General features: G+C 48.1%; 1 protein-coding gene across 1 annotated transcript in view; it reads left to right on the top strand.

Moving 5' to 3' along the window:
- Window positions 1-1740: 1740 nt before the first annotated feature.
- The window catches only part of CFAP251 (cilia and flagella associated protein 251), a 48656-nt gene continuing 25229 nt past the window's right edge, over window positions 1741-25167 (top strand). Inside the window, exons 1-13 of the mRNA XM_054712716.1 lie at window positions 1741-1810; window positions 3498-4042; window positions 4993-5322; window positions 7277-7417; window positions 8984-9093; window positions 12757-12868; window positions 13121-13201; window positions 14839-14916; window positions 16422-16472; window positions 18280-18494; window positions 21771-21965; window positions 22906-23156; window positions 23691-23842. Of these exons, the coding sequence (XP_054568691.1) occupies window positions 3518-4042; window positions 4993-5322; window positions 7277-7417; window positions 8984-9093; window positions 12757-12868; window positions 13121-13201; window positions 14839-14916; window positions 16422-16472; window positions 18280-18494; window positions 21771-21965; window positions 22906-23156; window positions 23691-23842 (2241 nt within the window). The 5' untranslated portion in view covers window positions 1741-1810; window positions 3498-3517. The remainder of the gene's footprint in view (window positions 1811-3497; window positions 4043-4992; window positions 5323-7276; window positions 7418-8983; window positions 9094-12756; window positions 12869-13120; window positions 13202-14838; window positions 14917-16421; window positions 16473-18279; window positions 18495-21770; window positions 21966-22905; window positions 23157-23690; window positions 23843-25167) is intronic.

Here is a 25167-nt window from a genome sequence, read left to right on the forward strand (position 1 = left end):
GCTGCCCTAGATACAGAAATCTTGTCTTTACCACTTGGACCTCCAGAGCCACAGCTGCTCCCTTTAAGAATATGACATGCAAATTCGTGAAGCATTCATATTTTTATAACGTAAAAAAAAAGGATAAGCCAGGAGGCTCCCCAGACAGCCCAGCAGGTGTCCGCTTTCTCATCCATAATCCACCAGAGGGCAGCACGCTCCCTTCAGAATAAAATGCCTGCAGATTAGCTTCTAATTTGGCTTTTTATCATTGAACCTCCTTGTCACGCCCTCAGCTCAGCACATTTTATAAACTGCTAAGGTGTGCTTGACGCTGATGGGAACAGCAGTGTGTACGGATCCGACCGTTTGAAAATGCCGAGTCCTCCTTTTGTTCTCTCTAACACGGCAAAATGGATTTCAGGGATTCCTAGGGACTCTAGTCTTTCTCTCTTCACTGTATTCATTCCCACAGTTTGTGTAGACCCCTCTCTTTCAGAGATCTGGCACATTCTGCTGGGGCATCTGTGTCTCGGGACTGGATTTGCTTGGGTTGGATACAGGTCCCAGCTTGCCCTGACGGGAGTCGGTATTGGCCTGTGCTTCCTGCCATGGGTTCTCATGCTCAACTGGGAAGCCTTCCTGTGGAGGGTCTTCCCCAGACTTACTCCAGCCCTGCCTCCACGTGTATTCCCCTCCCAGAGCCACGGTGTTGACCGAGCTTTGCTGTTTCAATTGGGTGTTCTAATTTCAAGTGTTTTTCAATCTTTTTTTTTTTTATAAGCCCTAGATTATAATCAACACAGCTTCTCCCATCCAGGCATGGGGGTGGGGGTGGGGAGGGTCAGGGGGTGCCCAGCAAAGCATTCTCCTAAAGTGCTAGCAGCAGAGTCTTCTGCATCGTGCCTTTGGCTGGTTTCCTGCAGGTCTTCCTTTGGAAACCTCGGGATGGCAGGTGTGCCCTCTTCCATGAGATTCTAGGGGAGGGTCACTGGGAGGTAGAATGATCCTAATTTTTAAAAAATATATTTTTTTATTAATTTGAGAGAGGAAGGGAGAGAGAGAAGAGAAACATCAATGATGAGAGAGAATCATTGATTGGTTGCCTCCTGCACGCCCCACAGGATCGAGCCTGCAACCCAGGCATGTGCCCTGACCCAGAATCCAACCGTGACCTGGTTCATAGGTCCATGTTCAACCATTGAGCCACATTGGCCAGGCGATCCTAATAGATTTAACCAAACTGGATTTGCAGAAATGTTTTGTGATGAGAACAGCAAGATAATGTAACCTCTACTATAATCTCCGGCTAGCCAAAACTCGCCGAACACTTTGCCTCGGTGAGAAGCTGTGGAAGACATCTAGGTGCAAGCGTCCGCGAGACGGGGAAATTTAGTCTGCTTTTGGAAAAGAGAATTTTATCAAAACATTTCATACTTCACTTAATCTTGTTAAACCTTCAGAAAGTCAAAACTGCTAGTGTTTGCCGCTGCAGTTTCTCAGGGGATGGCGCCATGGGAAAAGCGGATGGAAGGAAAGAAAGACCAGAAAAGCCAATTTCGCCGCTCCCCTCGCGGTGGCGCCTCTCCGGGGAGACCGGCAGGGGGCGCGCGGGCCGGCTCGCGGCTGCTTTCTGGGCACGTGACCACCGTACAGCCCTTTCGCTTTACGGCACGTCGCCTGCCGCGGCGGCGGTTACCATGGGGATAGGGCTTGGGTGGCAACCGTAACTAGGGAGCCGGTGTTGGAGAAAGCGGCTGCTGGGAAGTGGCTGAGGAGTCCAAGCGGCAGGACGACCCTGGCCTTTTGAGCACCTGGCTGGGCGCGCTCTGTGAGTCAGGGTCGCAGGCCACGCGGTCCGCGCAGGGGGTGCCCAGCAAAGCAGGACTTGGTGCCGCGCGGGGGTGCTCACCCGAGTCGGGCAGGGCCGGGCCTGGGCGGCCCACAGACCACACACCTGCGCTTCCCACCCGCCTCCTGCCCCTCCCCCTCGCCCCGCATCCAGATTCACCGGCCTCGTTTGGCGTTCGGAGGAGGCTCGGTGCCACGGGCCCTAGACTTGACATCAGTAATTTTTCAGGTGGAGGAGCAGAGCGGGAGGAGGGTCTGCTGCTTACCAGCTGTGTGATCTGGAACAAGTCACTTCAACTCGCAGAGCCGCAAATTCTCAAGTTTGAGTAAGGAATAAATGAGAGGAAAAAAGGCTTTTTAAACAGTTGCTACCATTTCTCAAGCACTGTGGGCCATAACTGTGTTGAGCATTTTATCTGTATCATGTAATCTTCACAATAACCCCAGAATGAGGAGTTGTTATTTTTTAAAATATATATATTTTTATTTATTTTAGAGAGGAGGGGAGAGGGAGAGACAAATATCAATAATGAGAATCATTGATCGGCTGCCTTCTGCACGCCCCCTACTGGGGATTGAGCCCACAACCTGGATATGTGTCCTTGACAGGAATTGAACCAGGGACCCTTCAGTCCGCAGGCCGACGCTCTATCCACTGAGCCAAACCGGCTAAGGCGGGAGTTATTATTTTTATTTTGCCTGTGAGCAAATGTAGACCCTGAGGCATAAATTGAGTTGCCCAAGGTCACAGAGCAAGTGGTGGGCTGGGGGGAGGGAAGGGAACTGGGGTGCCAGGAGAGGCTGGCTGCAGAGCCTGTGCTATACATATATATTTCAGAGAGGAAGGGAGTATCATTAATCAGCTGCCTCCTGCACATCCCACACGGGATCAAGCCCACCACCTAGGCATGTGCCTTTATTGAAATTAAATCTTTTTTTTTTTTAAATATATTTTATTGATTTTTCACAGAGAGAAAGGGAGAGGGATAGAGAGCTAGAAACATCGATGAGAGAGACACATCGACCAGCTGCCTCCTGCACAACCCCCACCGGAGATGTGCCCGCAACCAATGTACATGCCCTTGACCGGAATCGAACCTGGGACCTTTCAGTCCGCAGGCCGACGCTCTATCCACTGAGCCAAACCGGTTTCGGCATGAAATTAAATCTTGACCTCCTGGTTCATAGGTCAACACTCAACCACTGAGCCACACAGGCTGGGCACAGAGCCTGTGCTTGCTTGCTTATTTATTTATTCATTTATTTTTGAGCGAAAATGAAGGTTTATTACAGAAAAGCTCCCTGCTATAGGGAGGAGGCCCAAGTGGGTTGCCCAAGCCTGTGCTTTTAACCACGAAGCCACACTGCTACTCAGTCATTATTGGAATTGTCAGCAATGCCTGGGTTACGCATGTTGCTGCCTGTTGGAATACGAATATCTTTAACATGAGTTAGAGAGCTCTGAAGTTATTCCTAGAAAGATGAGAGGCCCTGGGATCCATATTGTCAAGATTTGGGACAGGCTTCCCCAGGAGTCTGACATCCTTTTTATTCCCGTGGGAAGGAGCCAGAGCTGGTCTTGCACATTTTAACGGGAGATGACGTCACCAAGGAGTGAAAATGGGAAACAGAGGGTCTTGCTGATTATTATTGTCAAATTTCTCTAGAGGAAACGCCAGAGAGAAGAATGTCAGATGCAGAGAGAAACCCACTAGAAGAAGCGGAAGATGGAGAAACAGAAATGAAAGAAGAAGAATATCCAGATTATTCTGAAGAGGGAGAAAGTGTACCACAGGAATCAGAAAATGACCTAGTACCATGGAGAGACTCTCAGGAGGAGAAAGAGGCAGAGGATGAGGAAGAGGAAGGACAGCTGGAGGAGGAGGAAGGGGAAAGACAGCTGGAGGAGGAGGAAGGGGAAAGACAGCTGGAGGATGAGGAAGAGGAAGGACAGCTGAAGGAAGAGGAAGGAGAAGGACAGCTGAAGGAAGAGGAAGAGGAAGGACAGCTGGAGGAGGAGGAAGGGGAAGGACAGCTGGAGGAGGAGGAAGGAGGAGAAACAGAGGAAAAGGCTGGAGCAGCACTGGACGAGGTGGTTGCACGATTCCAGGAAGAACTCACAGAGGTGCCCCAAGAAATCACCATGTCCATGATGAGTTTGCAGGGACGCCCATTCACTGATTCCCAGTCAGTCATGTCAGAAAATTCTCCAGTAAGTAGTAATCATCATTCATCCATCCATCCATCCATCCATCCATTCATTCATTCATTCATTCATTCATAACCATTCATTGAATGCCTACTATATGCCAGGCTATGGGGATACAAAACCAAGTAAGACACAGTCCATTTCCCATTCTCTTGAGTTCTAGGGTGTGTAGGGAGGCAGACCCACAACCAAACATTATAAAACGATATGCTAAGTGCCGAGATTGAGAGGTGTATAGGAGATATTTTTCAAACAAGGACACATTAACACAGTTTGGAGGGTGGTCCGGGAGAGCTTCCTGGAGGAGGAGCTGACTTTATTTATTTATTTATTTATTTATTTTATTTTTAAAAAATATATTTTATTGATTTTTTACAGAGAGAAAGGGAGAGGGATAGAGAGTTAGAAACATCGATGAGAGAGAAACATCGATCAGCTGCCTCCTGCACACTCCCTACTGGGGATGTGCCCGCAACCAAGGTACATGCCCTTGACCGGAATCGAACCTGGGACTCTTGAGTCCGCAGGCCGACGCTCTATCCACTGAGCCAAACTGGTTTCGGCAGGAGCTGACTTTAAAGGGCTGGTCGGGGTTAGGTTAGCTGGTCGGTGTGCTGTCAGTTTGATGATAGTAACAAACTTCCCAGAGACCCTCCCTGTAGGAGAAACTCAGCTCTGGTCCAGGGAGAACTGACTCTCTGACTGGTCGGCCATTTGGAGACCACCAGGAGAATGACTGTGCTGTTGTGGTCTGCTGGAAGGCCAGGGATAAACCGGTCACACCCACGGTTCGTGTTATTTGAATACCAAGATGTCCAGGCTCCTTTTAAAAACACTTCCCAGCTCCAGTTCGAGGCTAACCCTGAGCCTGGCTGGTTTAGGAAAAGAAAGGGAAGTAAGTGAGGATGTATCGTATTTGGAACCACAATCTCCTTTTGCTTCTTTTTTTAAAGACAACGCGTAAGGAGTCAGAGCATTCATTGCAAGGGGGGAGTTCGAGCACCCTGAGCTCATCATACGACTATGACTTGGAGATCACCAGTTCTGAGGAAAAACTGGTAACTTCCCTTCAAAAGAAAACGCCCGCGGAGGAACCGGGCCAAGAGAGAGTTTCAGAACCAGTAAAGGGGGGAAGGAAACGAGACAAAAGAGTGTCCTACTTCGACATGCAAAAAGAGAAAGAAGCGCAGCCCACAGCCCGCTCCCGGACGGACTCGCTGGTGTCCACCAGCAGTAAGGACATCTTGTTTCAAAAGGACGACCAGGCCAAGGTGTATCCCTTGGTAAGTGTAACGCGCTTCTGTGTTTCCCCGGTACTTGGAGAGTATTGCGAAAGGAGGCGGGGGGGGGCGGTTATGCATGTGGAAAGAAATACCACCAGAAAGATCCCTTTAAAACTAATCATAGACTCTGTATTTTAAAGTCCAGTTCAGAGCTCTGGCTGGAGATGGGTGACAGCACGCGGACGTGAAGGAGCGCTGCATCCAGGTCCGACAGTGTTGCTCCGCAGGCAGGAAATGCCCGTGTCGCCTGTCTTTGCACAGGGTGCTGTTTGTTTTGTGTGTGTGTGTGGGGGGGGATTCAAAATCCATCTCTCCCTCTCCCCCCTCCTCCCCACTCCTTTCCTCCTTTTCTCCTTCCGCTCCCTCTCCCTCTCCCCTCCCTCTTCTCTTTCTCTTTCTCCCTCCCTCCTTCTGTCCCTCCCTCACGATACAACTCCTCCATTCCATCGATTCCTTCTTGTAAAATTTTTATTGCTTTTTAGAGAGAGAGGAAGGGAGAGGGGGAGAGAAACATTGAATGTGAGAGTGAGATATTTATTGGCTGCCTCCTGCACACCCCCTGCTGAGGATCGAGCCCGAAACGCTGGCATGTGCCCTGGCCGGGAATCTAACCAGCAACCTTCCGGTGTACGGTGTACGGGATGACGCCCAACCAGCCGAGCCACACCAGCCGGGGCATCGGTTCCTCCTTTTTCCCTCCTCTCCTCGCCCCTCCTGCCTTCACTGGTTCCTGAAACGATCCATTTGCAGACAGATCATCAAGTAAAAGGTCTGGAGAACGGAAAGCCACTGGGAAAGGCACCAGGCAGCCCAGAGCGCCCTGCCTTGGCGGCCGCTGACAGTGTTCCAGGAGGCACCATCTGCCAGGAGTAAAAATGTTATCGTTTACCAAGGGAAGGAAGAGCAGGGCTTTTCCCCCCTTCTTTCCCCATCTGCTGTTTTCTGAAAATCGTTTCCTAGGATTCATCCCCCTCCCCCCACTTCCTCCTTTTCCCCTGTAGATTCATGGCTGTGGAAGATCTGTAAGTGACTGAGTGTATGTGAAGTACTTAATGTCGTTCCTAACACACGGCGAGCACTTGACAGGTGTCAACAACGAGAGGAGGAGGAGGATGGGGAAATGCCTAGTGGGAAATGCAGACAACAGACAGCCTCCTTTCTGCGGGTTTGGCTCCTCTGAGCAGTGGAGTTCAGGGTTAAACTTGCAGTTGCTCAGCCTGGAAGGAAGAATCGTTGGGTTTTAGAGCCAGTGAAGACTTTTGCCTCGATCAGCCAGCTCCCAGGAAATCGGGGACCGTCACTCATGAGAGCAGGTGGTCTCCGCGTCGGGGCCCCGCTCTCCTCTCCGGACCTGACGAAAGCCGCTGCCCGCGTGTGGGTCCCCTGTCAGCCTCGGGCTCACTGCAGAACCAGAACTTTCCTGGACCCCTTTGCTTTGCAGATTTGTTTAGCTCTTTTTCCTTTTATCTTTTCCCTTTCCTTTTGCCTTTATTGTTTCTTCTTTCTGTTAAAACGAATAGATGCTCTTTATTGATTTATTTTCTTCAAGGCAGGATTCCACTTCTCGCACCCTCCCTACCCCAACCCCTTCTGCCTGAGGCGGCTACTGTTACAGTTCGGTGTAACTGCAACCCTCTCCTGCCCCCTCTGTGCTGGCGGCATCCAGACCAGCCGTGGCTTTCCCCAGCTGCACCTCCTGGGCATCACTTGATGCATTTCAACATTTATTTGGTTCCTACTGTTTACCTAGTGCTGGTCATGCTAGGAATAAGGGAGCAAGCCTTGTTCCTCACGATGACCCTCGAGGGACCCACAGGCCGTTGCCTGGATACCCGACTTACGTCTGGAACTGTGATGGGGCTGCAAGGAGAAGAAGGGGTGAGGGAAGCGCCTGGAGCCACAGCCCGGGGCTGGGCACGTTTAGTGTCTTGCTGGTCTCGCCTCTGTCTTCCAGACCATGACTTGGAAGTTCGGGTGGAACAGTTCTCTCCCCGTGTACTACATCCGAGACGAAAAGCAGAGGGTGCTCCTGTACGCCAGCGCCCACACCGCGGTCATCTACAACGTCTTCAAGAACGATCAGCATCACCTCATGGTAGGCGGCTGTTCTGACTGCGGCCCCCGCGGCCATCTTCAGCCTGAACGCAGCATTTCGTCTTTTATCCCGAGGGCTGACTTCACTCTGTATCACCCCCATGCTTCCCAGCCTCTCGTAGCAAACCCTGTGTTTAGGAACACATTTTATTTTATTTTTAAATATATATATACATATGCATATATATATATATGTGTGTGTGTGTGTGTGTGTGTGTGTATGTAATTGATTTTTTTACAGAGAGGAAGGGAGAGGGATAGAGAGTTAGAAACATCGATGAGAGAGAAACATTGATCAGCTGCCTCCTGCACACCCCCTACTGGGGATGTGCCCACAACCATGGTACATGCCCTTGACCGGAATCAAACCTGGGACCCTTCAGTCCGCAGGCCGACGCTCTATCCACTGGGCCAAACCGGTTAGGGCTAGGAACACATTTTATGGTTCGTTGTCTCTGATTCTAATCAGAATCAATTTACAAACAGCAGCGGATTTTAATTTTAGAGTAACAAGAATTTAAAACATCTGCGTGTTTCACATTTCCGTAAAAACGTGGCCAGAAGAGATGGTGTTGTCTCCGCAGAACTATGCACAAAGGCCTTCCCTTCCCGCTTTCAAAGGGCGTTGGTCCGCTTACTCATGTGGAGAGGTGGGCGTTAATCTCCCCATTTCAGGAGAAGAAACCGAGGCTCAGAGCGATTTAACTGACTTGTTCAGGACGGCACTGGTACCTGGGGAAGCGGGTTGGAAACCTGGGTCTTCTGACTTGACAGTATTCCGTGGATCAGTTTGTCCTGTCCCTCCCTCCCTCCACATCTTCCTTCATGTTCACCCCGCTCCGCGCCGCCCCGCGCAGCCTCCCTGCCTGCCCTCCCCCACCACTCTGCTTCCTCTGCTCTGACATTTGGGGCCGTTTCATAGCCATCGTTTACCTGTCCGAGTGCCACGTTTCCTTGGTGTCTAACTTCCTAGTGGTTAACCTGATAGACAGTTCTCTGTTCCCCTTTCTGTGAACATGTATTTTTAAAATTTTTATTTTGATTTTTTAAATATATTTTTTTATTGATTTCAGAGAGGAAGGGGGAGGGGAGGGGAGGGAGAGAGAGAGGGAGAGAGAGAGAGAGAGAGAGAGAGAGATATCAATGATGAGAGAGAATCATTGATCGGCTGCTTCCTGCACGCCCCCAACTGGGGTTGGAGCCTCTAACCTGAGCACGTGCCCTGGACTAGGAATCGAACTGTGACCTCTGGGTGCATGGCACAAGGCTCAACCAACTGAGCCACACCAGCCAGGGCAATTAGCATATATTTAAATAAGGACTTCCTTAGTCAATGCCTAGAACAAAACACCACGAAGTATTTTCCAAGAGATCAATTAATACTCAGCATTGTGCCAGGGGTCCCAGACATGTGGCTGCAACTTAAGGCATCTGCCTCCTAGCAGTAGAATTTCCAGCCCCATGCGCCCGGGAAGGGTTCAGTTCTCTGTGGGGCCCCAGTCTTTCCTGATACCAGGGCTGGGCTGCATCCTCGATGTTTCAAAGCTGCTTCTCTCCGTGTCCGCAGGGCCACCCTAACGTGATCTCCTGCATGTGCGTCAGCGAGGACAGGCGGTGGGTCGCCACGGCCGACAAAGGGCCCGACTGCCTGTTAATTATATGGGACTCCTTCACAGGGTAGGCTTGGCGCAGTCTCTACCCCCCCCCCCGCCCCCCAATTTTCCTAGAATATCTGCCACTGTGACCAGCAAGCAATGAACAGAGCCGGCGCGGGCAGGCTGAAGCCAGGGATGGGGCACAGGTGAGTGGGAGGCTGCCAGGGAAGCCTGGCTGTCCTGTCGCCTCGAGGCCTGATGGACATCGCCTTGGCGAATTTCCCATTTACGATTCTTGGTTCTTTTGGCCCGAAACTCAGTCTGTTTGTGCCCCAGAGTGGACTGGGCCGAGGGGAGCCAGGTCGCACTCACCCGGCTTGGAGGCCCAGAGAAGTGAGGACTGTCCCCATGGAGCCAAACCTGTCTTTTCCTTTCCGCTGCTGCTGCGAGAAAGGACTGCCCACTGGGTGGCTTAAAATAACAGAGATTTCTCCGTTCAGGAGTCCAGCGGTCGGCAGCCGGGTTGGTTCCGACTCTCCTGAGAGCATCTGTCCCATGTCCTCTCCGGCTGCTGGTGGCGGCCGGCGAGCCCTAGTGCTCCTGGCCAGTAGACCAGTCCTCCAGCCTGTCTCCGTCTTCACACGCATTTCCCCTACGCGTCCCTCGGTGCCTTCTCTGCTGGGAGGACACCAGTCATTGGATTCAGGGCACCCTGTCCAGTGTCACCTCATCCTAACCGAATTAATTACATCTGCAAAGACCCTGTTTCTAGAGGAGATCACATTCCGAGGTTCCGGGTGGACAGGAATTCCACTCTCCAGGCCACTGCACAACCTGCCGGGATTGTTGGGGAGGGCGGCGGGGCACAGTGCCTGGCGCCTCTTCTCGCAAGCTCCTCCTCCCCAGGCCTCGAGGGCCCCTTGCAGTGGGTTATCCTTTGATTTTTTTCTTGTTTATAAAGCTGTCTCCTCCCCCTCTAGACTGGGAGCAACGTGAGACATTTATTTATTTATTTTTAATTACAAAGTAAAGCATATCTACCCCAGCCGGTGGCTCAGTTGGTTGGAACATCATCCTGAACACCAAAAAGTTTGCAGGTTTGATTCCTGGTCAGGGCACATACCTAGGTTGCAGGTTCAATCCCCAGTCAGGCGCTTGTGGGAGCAACCGATGTTTCTCTCTCACATCAATGTTTCTCTCTCTCTCTCTCTCTCTCTCTCTCTCTCTCTCTCTCTCTCTCTCTCTCTCTCCCTCTCCCTCCCTCCCTCCCTCTCTCTCTAAAACATTACAAAGTAAAGCTTATCTGTGGCTAACAATTCAAGCAATAGGTCGCTATGAGTTTTATGATTTGCAAATGACTTGGGGACCCAGAAAAGATTATTTGGTTTTGGAATTAATATTCACTTTGTTAAAGTGACCAATTGAAAACTATAGTTCTTCTTTAAGCTGTTTCTTCAACTTATAAATCTTATTTTATTTATGAACCTAGCATATTTTTGCAATCTCCTTTAAGAGGACTTTGATTAATGTTTGGCTCCACTTACAAATTTGATTATTTACTCCTTTTAAACATTTTAAACTGCATTTAAAAATTGAATATACTTGGTTTCATCTTTAAGTTCTGTAGTAGTCCTTCACCCATGCTTAAGTGATTCTTGTAAATCTAATAAATTAGACATAAATATGGCAAATCTTAATTCTCTTAAGCGTCCTAATATTGTTTATAAACCTAATACGATTTGAATTTAAAATTACAAGTCAAAGTCAACTATGTACTTTGAATTAGAATCACAAATATAATGTTAGAGACTCTGATGTGTTAAATTCTCTTAAACATCACCCATTCCTAATAAGAAGCAACTGATTCTCTGATCCCAGATATGTTAAGAGTGTAGGTCTGGCCCTAGCTGGTTTGGCTCAGCGGATAGTGTCAGCCTGCAGACCAAAGATTCCCGGGTTCATTTCTGGTCAAGGGCATGTACCTTGGTTGCAGGCTCCTCCCTGGCCTGGGCCCTGGTCAGGGTGCGTACAGGAGGCAACCAATCGATGTGTTTCTCTCACATCGATGTTTCTCTCTAGCTCTCCCTCTCTTTTCCACTTTCTCTAAAATCAATGGAAAAATATCCTTGGGTGAGGATAAAAAAAAGGTGAGGACCACTCAACCAACACTGATTTCATCTTCTCTATATTGAATTCTGAATCTCCCCAGGGGTAAGATATACCCTCCAACTAAGGACATCATTGTGCCATTCCCAACAATGTGAGGACCGCCTTCCGCGTGAATGTTTGGGGCGGCTACACTGTGGGATGGAGTTGCCCAGGCGACAGAGAACCAGACTGGCCCTCAGCCAGCACACAGACCTGGTTCTGGCCGAGCGGGACACTGATCATATTCTCTGTACCAACGGCTCCATAATGAAAAAATAAAAATAAAAAATGGGGAGCTACTAGCCAGGCTCCTGGATCGAATCTTCTTACCACCACCTGCTCTTCATTTCTGATGGAAGTCGGGGACCCCAACGTGACAGCTTACTTCCATCATGGCTTCTGTTGTCCCTTGCATTCGTTTGGTTCTCGTAGATGTTTAAATGTCCCGATTAATCTCTGCATATGTTGAGGCTCTGTCTGTATCCTACAGTTCTAAAATCTTGCCAAGTGACACAGTACAGAAGTTTATAAAAAAAAAAAGAAAAAAGAAAGTCCTTCACACTCAAACCCCTTCCCCAAGTCACCATTGTTTAGTTGGGAATCTATTCTCATAAACACACACACACACACACACACACACACACACACACGATCAGGACATGCTGTGTATACTGTTTTGCAATTTGCTTTTTTCACAAAATTGTGGTGACTTTCCCCAATCTATCTTATTCTTTTTAAAAAATATCTTTTTATTAGCTGTGGTACATTTATATCATGGAATACTATGCAGTGGTAAAAAAGAAGACTCTCTTACCCTTTGAGACAGCATGGAGGGACCTGGAGAGCATCATGCTAAGTGAAATAAGTCATTCAGAGAAAGACAAGAATCACATGATCTCACTCATATGTGGAATCTAAGTAACAAACTAAACTGATGAACACAGTGGATCCAGAGACATGGAAGCATGGAACAGAGTGCAGAATCTCGGAGGGAAGGTGGGGGAGGGTGGGTAGGTGGGAGGTAATCAACCAAAGACCTTGTATACATATATGCATGGCCCATGGACACAGACAATGGGGTGGTGAGGGCCTGAGGCAGGGGGCAGGGGCGGGCTGGAGGGGGTCAATGGAGGAAAAAGAAGACATATGTAATGCTTTCAACAATAAAGAATTATTTTAAAAGTATCTTTTTATTGATTTCATAGAGAGGAAGGGAGAGGGATAGAGAGAAACATCAATGAGAGAGAGAATCATCGATTGGCTGCCCCTTGCACGCCCCCTACTGGGGATTAAGCCTTCAACCTGGGCATGTGCCCTGAACAGGAATCGAACTGGTCAACACTCAACCATTGAGCCATGCCTGCCAGGCTCTGCATGATGTTTTCAAGGTTCATCCATGTTGCAGTGTGTGTGTGTGTTGGTGTGTGTGTGTGTGTGTGTGTGTGTGTTGGTGCTTCATTCCTTTTCATGGCTGAGTAATATTCCACTGCATGGAAATACCACATTTATTTATCCACAGTGGTTATGCTTTTGAAGTGGGTCCCTGGGGGAACCAGGGCAGGCCCAGCAAATGCTTGTCCCCCGTCCTGTCTTGCAGGATTCCCGTGCACACTATATTCGACAGCTGCCCGGAAGGGGACGGCATCAGGGCCATAGCCATCACCCGCGATGCCAAGTATCTGGCAACCATCTCAGATGCTGAAATCCAGGTACAGGGACCTTCAGGGTGGCCTCCGTGGGCTGGCCGGCACATCCAGAGCGTCCCCGGGAGCCGCTCTGTTCAGGCCGCGTGGCATCGGCGATGCTCTTGGGAAGACTGGACTCCACGTTGTCAGGAGCTCTGTGCCTCGCGGCTTAGCTCGCGGGGCTGTGCTTAGTTAACAAGTTACAGGGCTAACCAGCGGTGTGGTGACTCTGGAGGCCCCCGGGAACCCCGTCCTCCTGTCTGCTCTCACTTACAGAAAGTTTGCATCTGGAGGTGGACTTTAGCGGCCGAAACACCGGCATGCACGCTGGACCTTCCCAAAGAGTACGGTTTTCAGGTGAGTCCAGTCTGAGCCTGGAGGATCTACCTCAAGTCACACTCAGGCCAGGCCAAAGCGACTCCTTGTTTTAGTGGAGTTTTGGTGCAGTAGAGCTTTTAAAAACGTTTTCATAACCGAGATTTCATTTGATTTCTGATAATAACTAACTTTTTTGAGTACCTCTTATGTGCCAGATTCTGCTATATTCTTTTTAAAAAATATACATATTTTTATTGATTTCAGAAAGGAAGGGAGAGGGAGAGAGCGATAGATTGATGGGCTGTCTCCTGCTCACCCTCCACTGGGGATTGAGCCTGAAACTCCGGGCATGTGCCCTGACCAGGAATCAAACTGACTTCTTGGTTCATAGGTTGACACTCAACTACTGAGCCACACCAGCCGGGCTCCAACCTGCTGCTTCTTTTTTAAATTTATTTTAATAATGCTTTATTATTGAAAGTATTACATATGTCCCCTTTTTTCCTCCATTGACCCACTCCAGCCCGCCCCCGTCCCCCCTCCTTCCCTCCCCAGGCCTTCAGCTCCCTATTGTCTGTGTCCATGGGTTATGCACATATGCATTCAACGTCTTTGTCCAACTTGCTTCTTGATGCCACGTCTGCAACCCTGCACCTCGGGCTGTACCCATGCCATCTTAGGATGTACGCGGAAAGTCTCCCCAGGGATTTCTCGCTTTTTGTTGTAGGATTGTTTAATTTCTGCATTGCCCGTTTCCCTCACTTCTGTAGTATCTGCGGGGTTGATTTTGGGGAAGGGAGCCAGGTACCCCTGCTATTCAGCATTTTTGGCAGGAAGCAGAATCCCCTTCCAATATTTTGTGTTCATTCCAAGCTACCTGTGGCCCTGTCAGATTCAGAAATGTGTACGCAGAGGCCTTTCTCCTAAAGAACACAGAATAAAGGTTGTTGGTGAATACTGGTTTACTTTTGCTTGTTCTAATTCCTAGATGATGAGTTATAATAAACTAGAGGCCCAGTGCACGAAATCCGTGCGGGGGGGGGGTCGTCCCCTCAGCCCAGCCTGCACCCTCTCCAATCCAGGACACCTCGGGAGATGTCCGACTGCCAGTTTCAGCTTGATTTCTGGGATCAGGCCAAAACCGGCAGTCAGACATCCCTCTCACAATCCGGGACCACTGGCTCCTAACTGCTCACCTGCCTGCCTGCCTGATCGCCCCTAACTGCCCCTCCCCCCCGCCAGCCTAATCACCCCTAACCACCCATTCCTGCCAGCCTGATCGCCCCTAACTGCCCCCCCCTGCCAGCCTAGTCGCCCCACGCAGCCTGCTTATCAGTCATTTAGTCGTCCCTCACTAACCCCCCTGCCGGCCTTGTCGTCCCACGCAGCCTGCTGTTTGGTTGTTACTGTGAGGGCGTCGTGACCAATTTGCATATTACCCTTTTATTAGTATAGATGAGACTAAGAAAGGGGATACACTGAGACCATTAACTGTAATGCTCGGTATTTAAATTATATTCCTAGTGCTTATAAAATGCCATGTCTGCTCTGTTTTATATTCCTATTCAGTTATGTACTTTAATAAAAATCTCACTTAATTTTAACATTTAGCTTAACCAGAGAGAAACAGAAAATTTATTGTTTATTATAATACGTCTCCATACTTTATATTTCAGAACTACCTTATTTTTAATCCAACAAATAATAAAGAATTGGTGAGCAATAGTAAAATACAGGCAATATATTATTTGTGGGTAAGTACAAATATTTTGATTTGTTTTAAATGTACTAACAAACACATGTTCATCCTTTGAGGACAGATGTTTTGGTAATGTAACAATATTGTATCTACTTAGGAAGCAATAAATATGTTGAAATGTTTTGATTTAATTACAGTATTTATTTTAGTCACATTGGAAATTAGCATATTAATTCTGAAGTAGATCATTTAAATTTTATTTAATTTTTAAGTAAAAAGGCAAATATTTATATGAATATATTTAACAGGTTTAAAGTATAGAGTGGTTTTTTGTTGTTTTTTTAGATCTTGGGCCTTTTAGAAAGGGTTAGAAAACAGATCAGCAATATATATACTGACACAGGGCAAAATTATGACATTAAAACAAGATCAAAAGTCAAACATAGCCCAGCCAGTGTGGCTCAGTGGATTGAGCATCATCTCATGTACCAAGAGGTCGCTGGTTCGATTTCCGGTCAGGGCATATGTTGGGGTTTCACTCTCGATCCCCAGTAGGGGGTGTGCAGGAGGCAGCTCATCAATGTTTCTCTATCATGGATGTTTCTATCTTTCTCCCTCTCTCTCCCTCCCTCTCTCTCAAAAACCAATAACAACATATTTTTTAAAAAAATTAAATGTAAAATTACCAGATGAGCCAGCAATTCCTAGGTATAGCCTCAAAAAACAGACAAAAAATACTCACACAGGTGTTCACAGCAGCAGCGGCATTTGCAATAACCAAAAAGTTGAACCAAACCAAATGTCCATCAACACATGAATGGATAAACAAAAGATGGTCCATCTATACAATGGAATATTAGTTAGCCATTAAAAGGAATGGAGAGCTGATTTCATCCTACAACGTGGATGAACCTTGAAAACGTGACGCTGAGTGAGAGAAGCTAGACACAAAAAGTCACGTAGTGTAAATGGAACAATACTCCATTTATGTGAAATGTCCAGAATAGGTAAACACATCTAGACAGAATCCAGAATAGTGGCTGTGGGGGGCTGGGGAGGGGCTGGGGCAAGGACCACTTAATGGGTAGGGGCTTCCCTTTGGGGGGAGGAATGATGGTTACACAGCATTGTTAACATACTTATATCACTGAATTGTACACTTCAAAATGGTCGATGGCTAGTTTTATGTTATGTCCATTTTACCCCAATAAAAGATGTCAATACATAACAAAAACACATTGCTTGGCTGCTTTTCAGCGATAAGCCTTACTTCAGGTGTTGATGAAAGCTTGAAAGCCTCATACTTGTAGAATCCACTCGCACCGACCACCATTTCCAGTCACAGTCACTTGTGGCAATTGTTCACATTGTATTTGCTCTTCTGGCTGAATGTTTCTGGCTGTCCCCGGAGGCAGCAGGTTCTCTTACCTGGAGAAGCTGCGAACTCTGAGCCTGTTGAGACGCGTGCGTTTCGATTTTGTTGTTACGTAGCTAGTTCTTCTTTGGGAAACCAGGTCTTTGTTTTAGTAGTGATGGTTTGTTTTTTTCTGTGCTTACCAGTATGAAGAGAGAGAGATGCTTATTCACAGTGCCCCACTTTTAACAGATAAAGTGAGTATGTCCGTCGCTTTTTTATTTACTTATATTTATTTTTTCCCCATCGCTTTTTTATACATCCGATTTTGTGGAGAATAAACATGTATGTGTGAGATTAGTCATTTTGGGCTGCTCTGTGCATATCTTAACATAGGGAAATAATATATAAAAATACTTTTAGTTGGGTCCTTTACCATATTGAATTTGTCAGTTGAAAATAACGGATGTGCTGTTAAAAATAAAATGTTATAGAAAAGGAAGTTTACTCCCATGAGAAAATATCCCCCCCCAGAAAGTGATGGCTTCAGTAAGCTATGTGTGCATATATGACAAAGGAAGGAAGTTAAGATGGAGTCACGTAAGCAGAGTAGTTGAACGTAGAGTAGCTAGCTGCTCAGTGTTCAGAGTAGTAAAGATATTGAGCCTGGCCGGTGTGGCTCAGTGGTCAAGCATCGACCTATGAACCAGGAGGTCACAGTTCTATTCCTGGTCAAGGGCACATGCCCAGGTTGTGGGCTTGATCCCCAGTGTGGGGCATGCAGGAGGCAGCTGATCGATGATTCTCTCTCATCACCGATGTTTCTCTCTCTCCCCCTCTCCCTTCCTCTCTCTGAAATCTATAAAAGCATATTTAAAAAAAAGACATTGGGCATTTAGGTTTGTAAGAGCCAGTAGAAGAGCGGAGAGCCAGGCCTTGGAGGAAGCACTGTCCTTGCCTGGTCACCCGAAGCAATGGTCTGTGAGGCGGAACTGAGTCCTGTCTCCTGCGCATTTCCTGACCTGAGAGCCACGTGGTCTGCGCTCAGCGAGAACCACAGGATCGTTTTTTCTGCTTCCCGTCTTCACTCCTGGTGTGACTCACAGAAATTCCATTTTTAAGAGGGCATGCCACGAGGAAAGAAGACGACGGAGACGGACATGGGAGAGATGATTCTGTCTGCAAACTCTTGTTTTTCGTAGATCAAATTATCAACAAACAAATGCAGTCAGTTCCAGTTATTCGTGGCAGCTCTGTTCCACGGAGTCTCTGCAGTTTGAAATAATAAAAATGCTTCGTATTGAAACGGGGCTGCTCTTGGAAAAAGCCTGGCTTAACCAGTTTTTTTGTTTTGTTTTGTTTTACCGATCCTGTTGTGTTCAGGCCAGACGAGGTAAACCTTAGGATCTTAGACAATTGGGCAGCAGACGTGCTGCGTCGTATGACAGACAGACTGCAGGTTTCTTTCTTTGATTTCATTTGCTGATCCATCACGGAGGGGCTTCGCTCACTGCTTGGGTTCTCTCTATACTTCCCCTCTAAGACGTCGTCTACGGCCACCTCGTGCCTTATTTCACGCAGCACAAACTTCACAGGGAGCCTGAGGGACACTTCCGTGTACAGTGCTTCACTTCCACTGATGAGGAAAGAATTGATGATCACAGGGAGGCTGGGAGGATTGTTTGTGGTCTCTCACGGCTGGGGCGGGCTTCTGCCCACGGCAGACCTTGGTTTCTTTATCCGTCTCTGCAACCTCAGCGGGAAAAGTGGGACAGGTGGGAGCAGCGGTGGGCCACTCTGGCATTTGCTTTAAGCAAACAGTTTAATGGACAGAGTACACAACCCTTCACTCAATCTTAGCACGTGAGCTTCCGAGCTGCCTGGACCAGGGCCATCCACAGGGGAGCCTTTTTTTTTTTTTAAGGGATTGATTTGTGCTTTTTTAACTTTTGTATCTTTTTCTACTATATTTCAGGGCGGTATTATAAAACGCCGTGTGTTGGTAAACAGTTTGTTTTATACGTGTCACCAACGATAACTCATAATCTGCCTTTTGAAATGCAGACATTCAACAAGCACGTGGGGAAGTTCAGCCAGTCCATCTTTCACCTGAATCTGACACAAGTCCTCTCGGCGACCCTGGAAGGGAAGCTGGTGGTCTGGGATGTGTACCGCCCGCCGCCATCTGCCTCCGCCTCTCCGGCCCTTCCCTACATGAAGCCTTGTAAACTGGTTCATTTGCAGAAAGAGGGTATCACTGTGCTTACTACAGTTGACAGGTAATTAACGGAACTAAAAAGTAGCTGTAGATGGTTATAGAAATACTAGAGGCCCAGTGCACGGATTCGTGCACATTGAAAGGAAATCAATCAGAAGGTGGCCGGCGGGGTGAGACTGGGTGAGATGGGCTGGACACACCCTGGAGCCAACCTCCCGAGTCCCTCCTCCCCGACTGGCCATACCTGGGGTGGCGCTGGGGCTCAAAGGGCGTCTGTGGAGTGAGTGGGGTCCTTCCGGCAGGTGGGGTCCCTCAGCTTGGCCTGCAGGGATTGGGCTGAAACCGGCAGTTCAACATCCCCCGAGGGGTCCCAGAGTGCGAGAGGGCACTCTGCAAAGTTGCTGTCACTCGGCAGCTCCTGCATTGAGCATCTGCACCTTGGTGGTCAGTGTGCATCGTACCTACTGGCCAGTTGGCCGGTTGGCTGGTTGGCCGGTCACTTAGCCTTTTATATATATAGATTTCATTTCTTAAAAAGACCTTCAAAGTCTTTTATAAAATTTTATTTATTGATTTTTTAGAGAGAGAGGAAGGGAGGGAGAGAGAGAAACATTGATTTGTTATTCCACTTATTCATGCATTCATTGGTTGATTCTTATACGTGCCCTGACTGGGGATTGAACCCACAATCTTGGCATATCGGATTGATGCTCTAACCAACAGAGCTACCTGGCCAGGGCCTATAAAGGTGTTAAAAACCCCTTTGAATGTATACCTGTATTTTGTATATGCATAGAATATATCCAGGGAAATTAGTTGGGCTCAGTGGATAGAGTGTTGGCCTGGGGACTGAAGGGTCCCAGGTTTGATTCCGGTCAAGGGCACATGCCTGGGTTGCAGGCTTGATCCCCAGTAGGAGGTGTGCAGGAGGCAGCCAATCAATGATTCCCTGTCATCATTGATGTTTCTATCTCTCCCTCTCCCGTCCTCTCTGAAATCAACAAAAATATATATATTTTAAAAAGCCTTCGCCTCAGAGAGAGAGGGGTTCCCATTCCAGATACATCCCTATCTTGCTGAGTGGGCAAAGAACTGAACTTTGTCAAGCTTCCATTTTTCCATCTGTAAGATGGACACAGCAATAGTATCCAACTCCGAGTGATTTCGTGAGGATTTAGGGAGACTAGGCATGTAAAACTCTTAGCTCACTGTCTGGCACAGGGGAGCTCTAAGCCAAATAGTCCTCATTAGTGTGATAGAGAAGTTCCCAAAAGGATGGAGAAAATTCCCTAAAGACCAGGACCCTGCCCGTATGGTCGGAGTCCCCGTGCCACCGGCTTTCTGAAAGCTGCTTTGCCTTCCCTTCCCTTTCCTTTTTTTTTTTTTTAATCCTCACCGGAGTATATTCTTTCCATTGATTTTTAGAGCATGGAAGGGAGGGGGAGAGACACACACAGAGAGAGAAACATCGATGTGAGAGAGACACATAGATTGCTTGCCTTCTGCACACGCCCCAACCAGCACTGAGGATCGATCCTGCAACCCAGTTACCTGCCCTTGATCAGAGATTCACTGGGCCAAACCGGCCAGGGCCCTTTTCTTTCTTTTGTACAGCAGACAGTGAGGCCCTGGTGCAGGTTTACAGAGAAACGCAAATTGTCATCCTCACTCAGCGGTGCGAAGAGATCAGTAGTAGAATTGCAGTTCACGATGCCATCAACCTTGAATTAGTCGGGGGTTAGGGCCCAGGAAAGACCAGGCCTCGCTTCCCCCCATGTTAAATGAAACCCAGCCAGGAAAGCTCTCTGAAAACGCGTGGCCTGTTTTGCCGTTTCTGTCCAGCAGAGGGCAGTGAAAGACGTTTTCGCCAATTACACAGCCCACCTGCCTTGCTTATTAATCGGAAACCTCAATCACTTTGGGTATGTAAGAGGAAACACGCCCCCCCCCCTCTGCTTCCCCCGTGATTAGAATTATGTGAAAGGCTTAAAAAAAGCAAGTCCTTGCCCTTGCTGGTTTGGCTCAATGGATGGAGCATCGGCCTGCAGACTGAAGGGTCCCAGGTTTGATTCCAGTCAAGGACACATACCTGGATTGCAGGCTCGATCCCCAGTAGGGGGTGTGCAGGAGGCAGCCAATCAATGATTCTCTCTCATCATTGATGTTTCTATCTGTTTCTCTCTCTCCCTCTCCCTTCTTCTCTGAAATGAATTTATATATATATATATATATATATATATATATATGTATTTAGAAAGCCCATTTGGGATGGATCTGAGGACTGGAAATAAAAGCATCTTTGCCTTTGGCTGTGGTGACTGGACAGGGTTTTACAATCCCTCTAAGAGCAGTGCTTTCTTGTTTTTAAAAAATATGTTTTAATTGTATTTTAGATAGAGGAAAGGAGAGGGATAGAGAGAGAGAAACATCATTGATCGGCTGCCTCCTGCACGCCCCCTACTGGGAATGGAGCCCGAAACCCAGCCATGTGCCCTGACCGGGAATCGAAACAGTGACCTCTTGGTACCTGGGTCGACGATCCACCACTGAGCCACACTGGCCGGGCAGCAGTGCCTTCTTATAAAGTGGCTGGTATCCCATTTGCAGCTTGTGAGATTTGGGAAGGCTGGTAGATAGACTCTGTTGTCATCTGCAGTCGCAAGGCGGAGAATATAAGTCACGGTGGCAGGTCTTGGAGAGCAGGGGATCATGGAGCAGAGAGCAGAGACTTTGTGTTGGACACACCTGGGCCCCTGCATGGTCTCACCCCGTGAGCCTGAAAGGGTTGTCAGGCATAAGTATGTCCCATACAATATGGGGGACGAACTTAAAGTCAAAAATTACTCATTGTTTGTCTGAAATTCACATTTAACTGGGCTCCTGCATTTTTATTTGCTAAATCTGGCAACCCCAGGCCTTGAGCAGGTTTCTTAACTTCTCTGAGCCTCAGTTCCCTAGCTGTAAAGGGGATAAGAGCAAAACCAGCCTCACAGGGCAGAGCATTAAGGGAAGTTTTTACAATGCCCAGAAGGAACCTGACATACAATTAAGTGCTCAGTACATGGTACTGAGGCTCTGGCTGGGTAGCTCAGTTGGCTGGAGCATCATTCTGATATGCCAAGGTTGCAGGTTCAATCCCCAGTCAGGGGACATGCAGGAAGTAACCAACAAATGCATAAATAAGTGAAACAACAAAGCAGCATTTCTCTCTCTCCCTCCTGCCCTTTCCTCTCTCTCCAACCAACAACAAATTTTTTTTTAATTTGAAAAAATGTTTAAAAATATAGGTGATACTTATTACTATTCTTTAACAAACTGATGTTATTCTCCATTGCAGCTATATTGTCACAGGTGACGTTAAGGGTAACATTAAGTTCTACGATTGCACCCTGTCCATCATTTACTGGTTCAGCAACTTCAAACTGAGCTCCATAAGAACGCTGTCCTTTTCGAAGACCCCGGCAACGCCTCCCACCGAGAAATCAAACTACCCTTCAGACTGCACTTTAAAAGGTGACCTTTTTGTCGTCAGGTACGTTGTTCATGAATCTAGTCGTTTGAATGGCCAGAAAGGATTGGCCTGGAGTGTCCACCTCGTTCCTGGGATGGGAAGTGAGGGAACCGGACGTCCTGGTCCGTCCTGGACCTGGCTGGTAGATGGGTTTCTCTGGCTGATTATAATCCCTACTCATTTTTAAAAAAATATGTATTTCATTGATTTTTTACAGAGAGGAAGGGAGAGGGATAGAGTGTTAGAAACATGGATGAGTGAGAAACATCGATCAGCTGCCTCCTGCACACCCCCTACCGGGGATGTGCCCGCAACCAAGGTACATGCCCTTGACCGGAATCGAACCTGGGACCCTTCAGTCCACAGGCCGACGCTCTATCCACTGAGCCACACCGGTTAGGGCTCTATTCGTTTTTAAAAATGAAACATGAATTTCATATGAAGAATCTTCCGTGACTGGAAGCTGAAAGGGCTTATCCCTGAGCTCTGGTCTCTGCTCCGCCTGGAGTCCTTTGCTTGCAGGCTGGTCTCTTCTGGAAGCCGAGTTTGTCCTCGCGGCGCAGTTAAAGGCCTTTGATAATTAATAGCCATAACATTTCAAGACGGAATTATCTGTGAGCCTGCTCAATTACCCTGGCGGTATCTGCAGGCGCGGCTGTATGTGTGCGCCCAGCTCCATATTTGCATACACAAATGAATATTTGCATGTGCAGATTAGCTAATTGTACAACCGACTGTCCATCTGCATGCCTAATGACTCAATTTCCATGGAGAAATGTGGGCTTTTTCACTTGCAAATGGAGGCTGTTGGGGGTGTGTGGTATATTTTTGGAGGCGTTGGGTTAATAATGTCACTAAATTACAGACGACAGAGGCGTTTCATGGGCAATTAGAAGCAGCGTGGCTGGCGCACCCGCTCCCTGCAAACGCTGATGCTGTTCGGTCTCTGCTTGGCAAACAGGAATTTTATCATCGGAACATCTGATGCGATCGTGTACCACTTAAAGGCAGATGAGACCAAACTGGAGAAGTTACTCATAGAGCCCAAGGAAGCCATTTGTGCTATCGCCTGCCACCCCTATCAGCCCCTCATCACCATCGGGAGTTTCTGTGGGATGATCAAAGTGTGGGATTATAGGAAGAAAAGATACCTTTTCAGCAGAGTCTTCGAGAAGGGGCTTGGAATCCAGAGTCTGACCTACAACCCCGAAGGTATTTTCATTGTATCAGTCTCTTAGGTTCCAGAGCGAAGCAGACACAAATGGCTGCGGCCTTGGCTGTTACAGCTGCTGGAAGTTCGCCTTGACCCGACTCCCTCCGCCTGGCCAGACGAGACACTTTCTCCCTCTGTGCTTGGGGGTCTCTGAGCGTTCATCCCAGGCTGTCATGCTTTTCAGGGTTTTATTTTCTCCTACGAGGGACCTTGTCTATCACAGACAAGGCCTGGCACAGAGTCTGTGTTTCTTAAAAAATTTAAATTTTTTATTGATTTCAGAGAGGAAGGGAGAGGGAGAGAGAGAGAGAGAGAGAAGAGAGAGAGAAACATCAATGATGAGAGAGAATCATTGACCGGTTGCCTCCTGCACGCCCCACACTGGGGATCAAGCCTGCAATCTCTGGGCACGTGCCCTGTCCTGGAATCGAACTGTGACCTCCTGGTTCATAGGTCGACGCTCAACCATTGAGCCACACCAGCCAGGCAAGAAGCCCTTTTCGACCGCCGTTCTCTGGCTTTTGTGATTTCAGGAGACCTTCTTGGAGCTGGCTTCACAGAGGGGACAGTTTACATTCTGGATGCAATGTCCTTGGAAAATGGAATCCCGGAGCCCTTCAAATATTCCAGGACCAGCGTGACTCACATAAGCTTCTCCCATAACTCCCGGTACATGGCAACCGCGGTGAGTGTTTTCGCCGAGAACTGTTCTGTGTGGCTCAGCAACCTTATTGAAAACCAAAGGAGGCACTGGCCCCAGGTAGCTCAGTTGGTTAGAGTGTCACCCTGATTCACAGAGATTGTGGGTTTGATCTCTGGTCAGGGCACGAACAAGAATCAACCCGTAAATGCATAAATAAGTGGGAGAACAAATCAGTCTCTCTCTCTCTCTTCCTCTCTCTCTCCTCCCCCCTTTCTCTCTCTCTAAAAAAAAAAATTTTTTTTAAAGAGAGAGGGGCCTGGCTGGTGTAGCTCAGTGGTTGAGCATTGACCCATGAACCAGGAGGTCAGGGTTTGATTCCTGGTCAGGGCACATGCCTGGGTTTAGGGCTCAGTCCCCAGTGGGGAGCATGCAGGAGGCAGCCATTTGAAAATTCTCTCTCATCATTGATGTTTCTCTCTCTCTTCCCCCACTTCTTCTCTGAAATAAATTGAAAAACATTAAAAAATAGGGGGATTGGGAGGGATGGAGAATAACTGCTAAAGGATACAGGGGTTCTTTTGGGGGTGCTGAAAACGCTCTGAAATTTTGATGATGGATGTACAGCTCGGAATATACTAAAACCCATTGAACCGTACACTTTAAATGAGTTGCATTGTATGTGAATTATAGCTCGATAAAGCTGTTATCAAAAGAGAACGGGGTGGGGTGAGGGGACTTTTGCCTGGAAATAAGCCAGGGCCTCAGAACTTCCAAGCTTGGACCCTGACACCCTGACAGCTCACTGTGGTTTGCTAGTTTTGGGGGCCCCTCCTCTGCACCCATCCTTTCATCTGTCCCTTTCATTGTTGTGACAAGATGACATTCTCCTTCATCTCAAAGCCAAGTCTTCCCCCCCGAGCTTTGGACTCTGTCCTCCCTGCTGTGAACAGGGGTCCTCAGCCCAGTGAAGACTTCCTCTATCCCTGCCCTCTCCCTTCCTGCCGGTTCTCTCAGTCGGCACCGTTCTCATCCCGCCGGGATGTTCGTGGGAAGAGACAAAGCAACCGTCTTCACTCCACAAAACCGCCGTCCATCCCTTCCGGTGCGTCCCCATCGCCTCCGGCCTCGGCCTGACCTGCCTTCCGGTCCGATCACAGCGCTGCCCAAGGCCAGAGCCACCCCTCTCGCCTCCCGCCACACACCCACTGAGTGTCCCTTCAGGCCACTCTCACCCACTCTCTGACCGAGTCACTCTCAGCCATGATACTTTAAAAAAAATTTTTTTTATAGTGAGCATGTGTCAATTTTTAGGAGAATAATAAAGTCATTTTTTTTTTGTTTTGTTAATTCTCACCCAAGGATATTTT

The sequence above is a fragment of the Eptesicus fuscus genome, chromosome 23 (genome assembly GCF_027574615.1).
Source record: "Eptesicus fuscus isolate TK198812 chromosome 23, DD_ASM_mEF_20220401, whole genome shotgun sequence".
Classification (NCBI taxonomy): domain Eukaryota; kingdom Metazoa; phylum Chordata; class Mammalia; order Chiroptera; family Vespertilionidae; genus Eptesicus; species Eptesicus fuscus.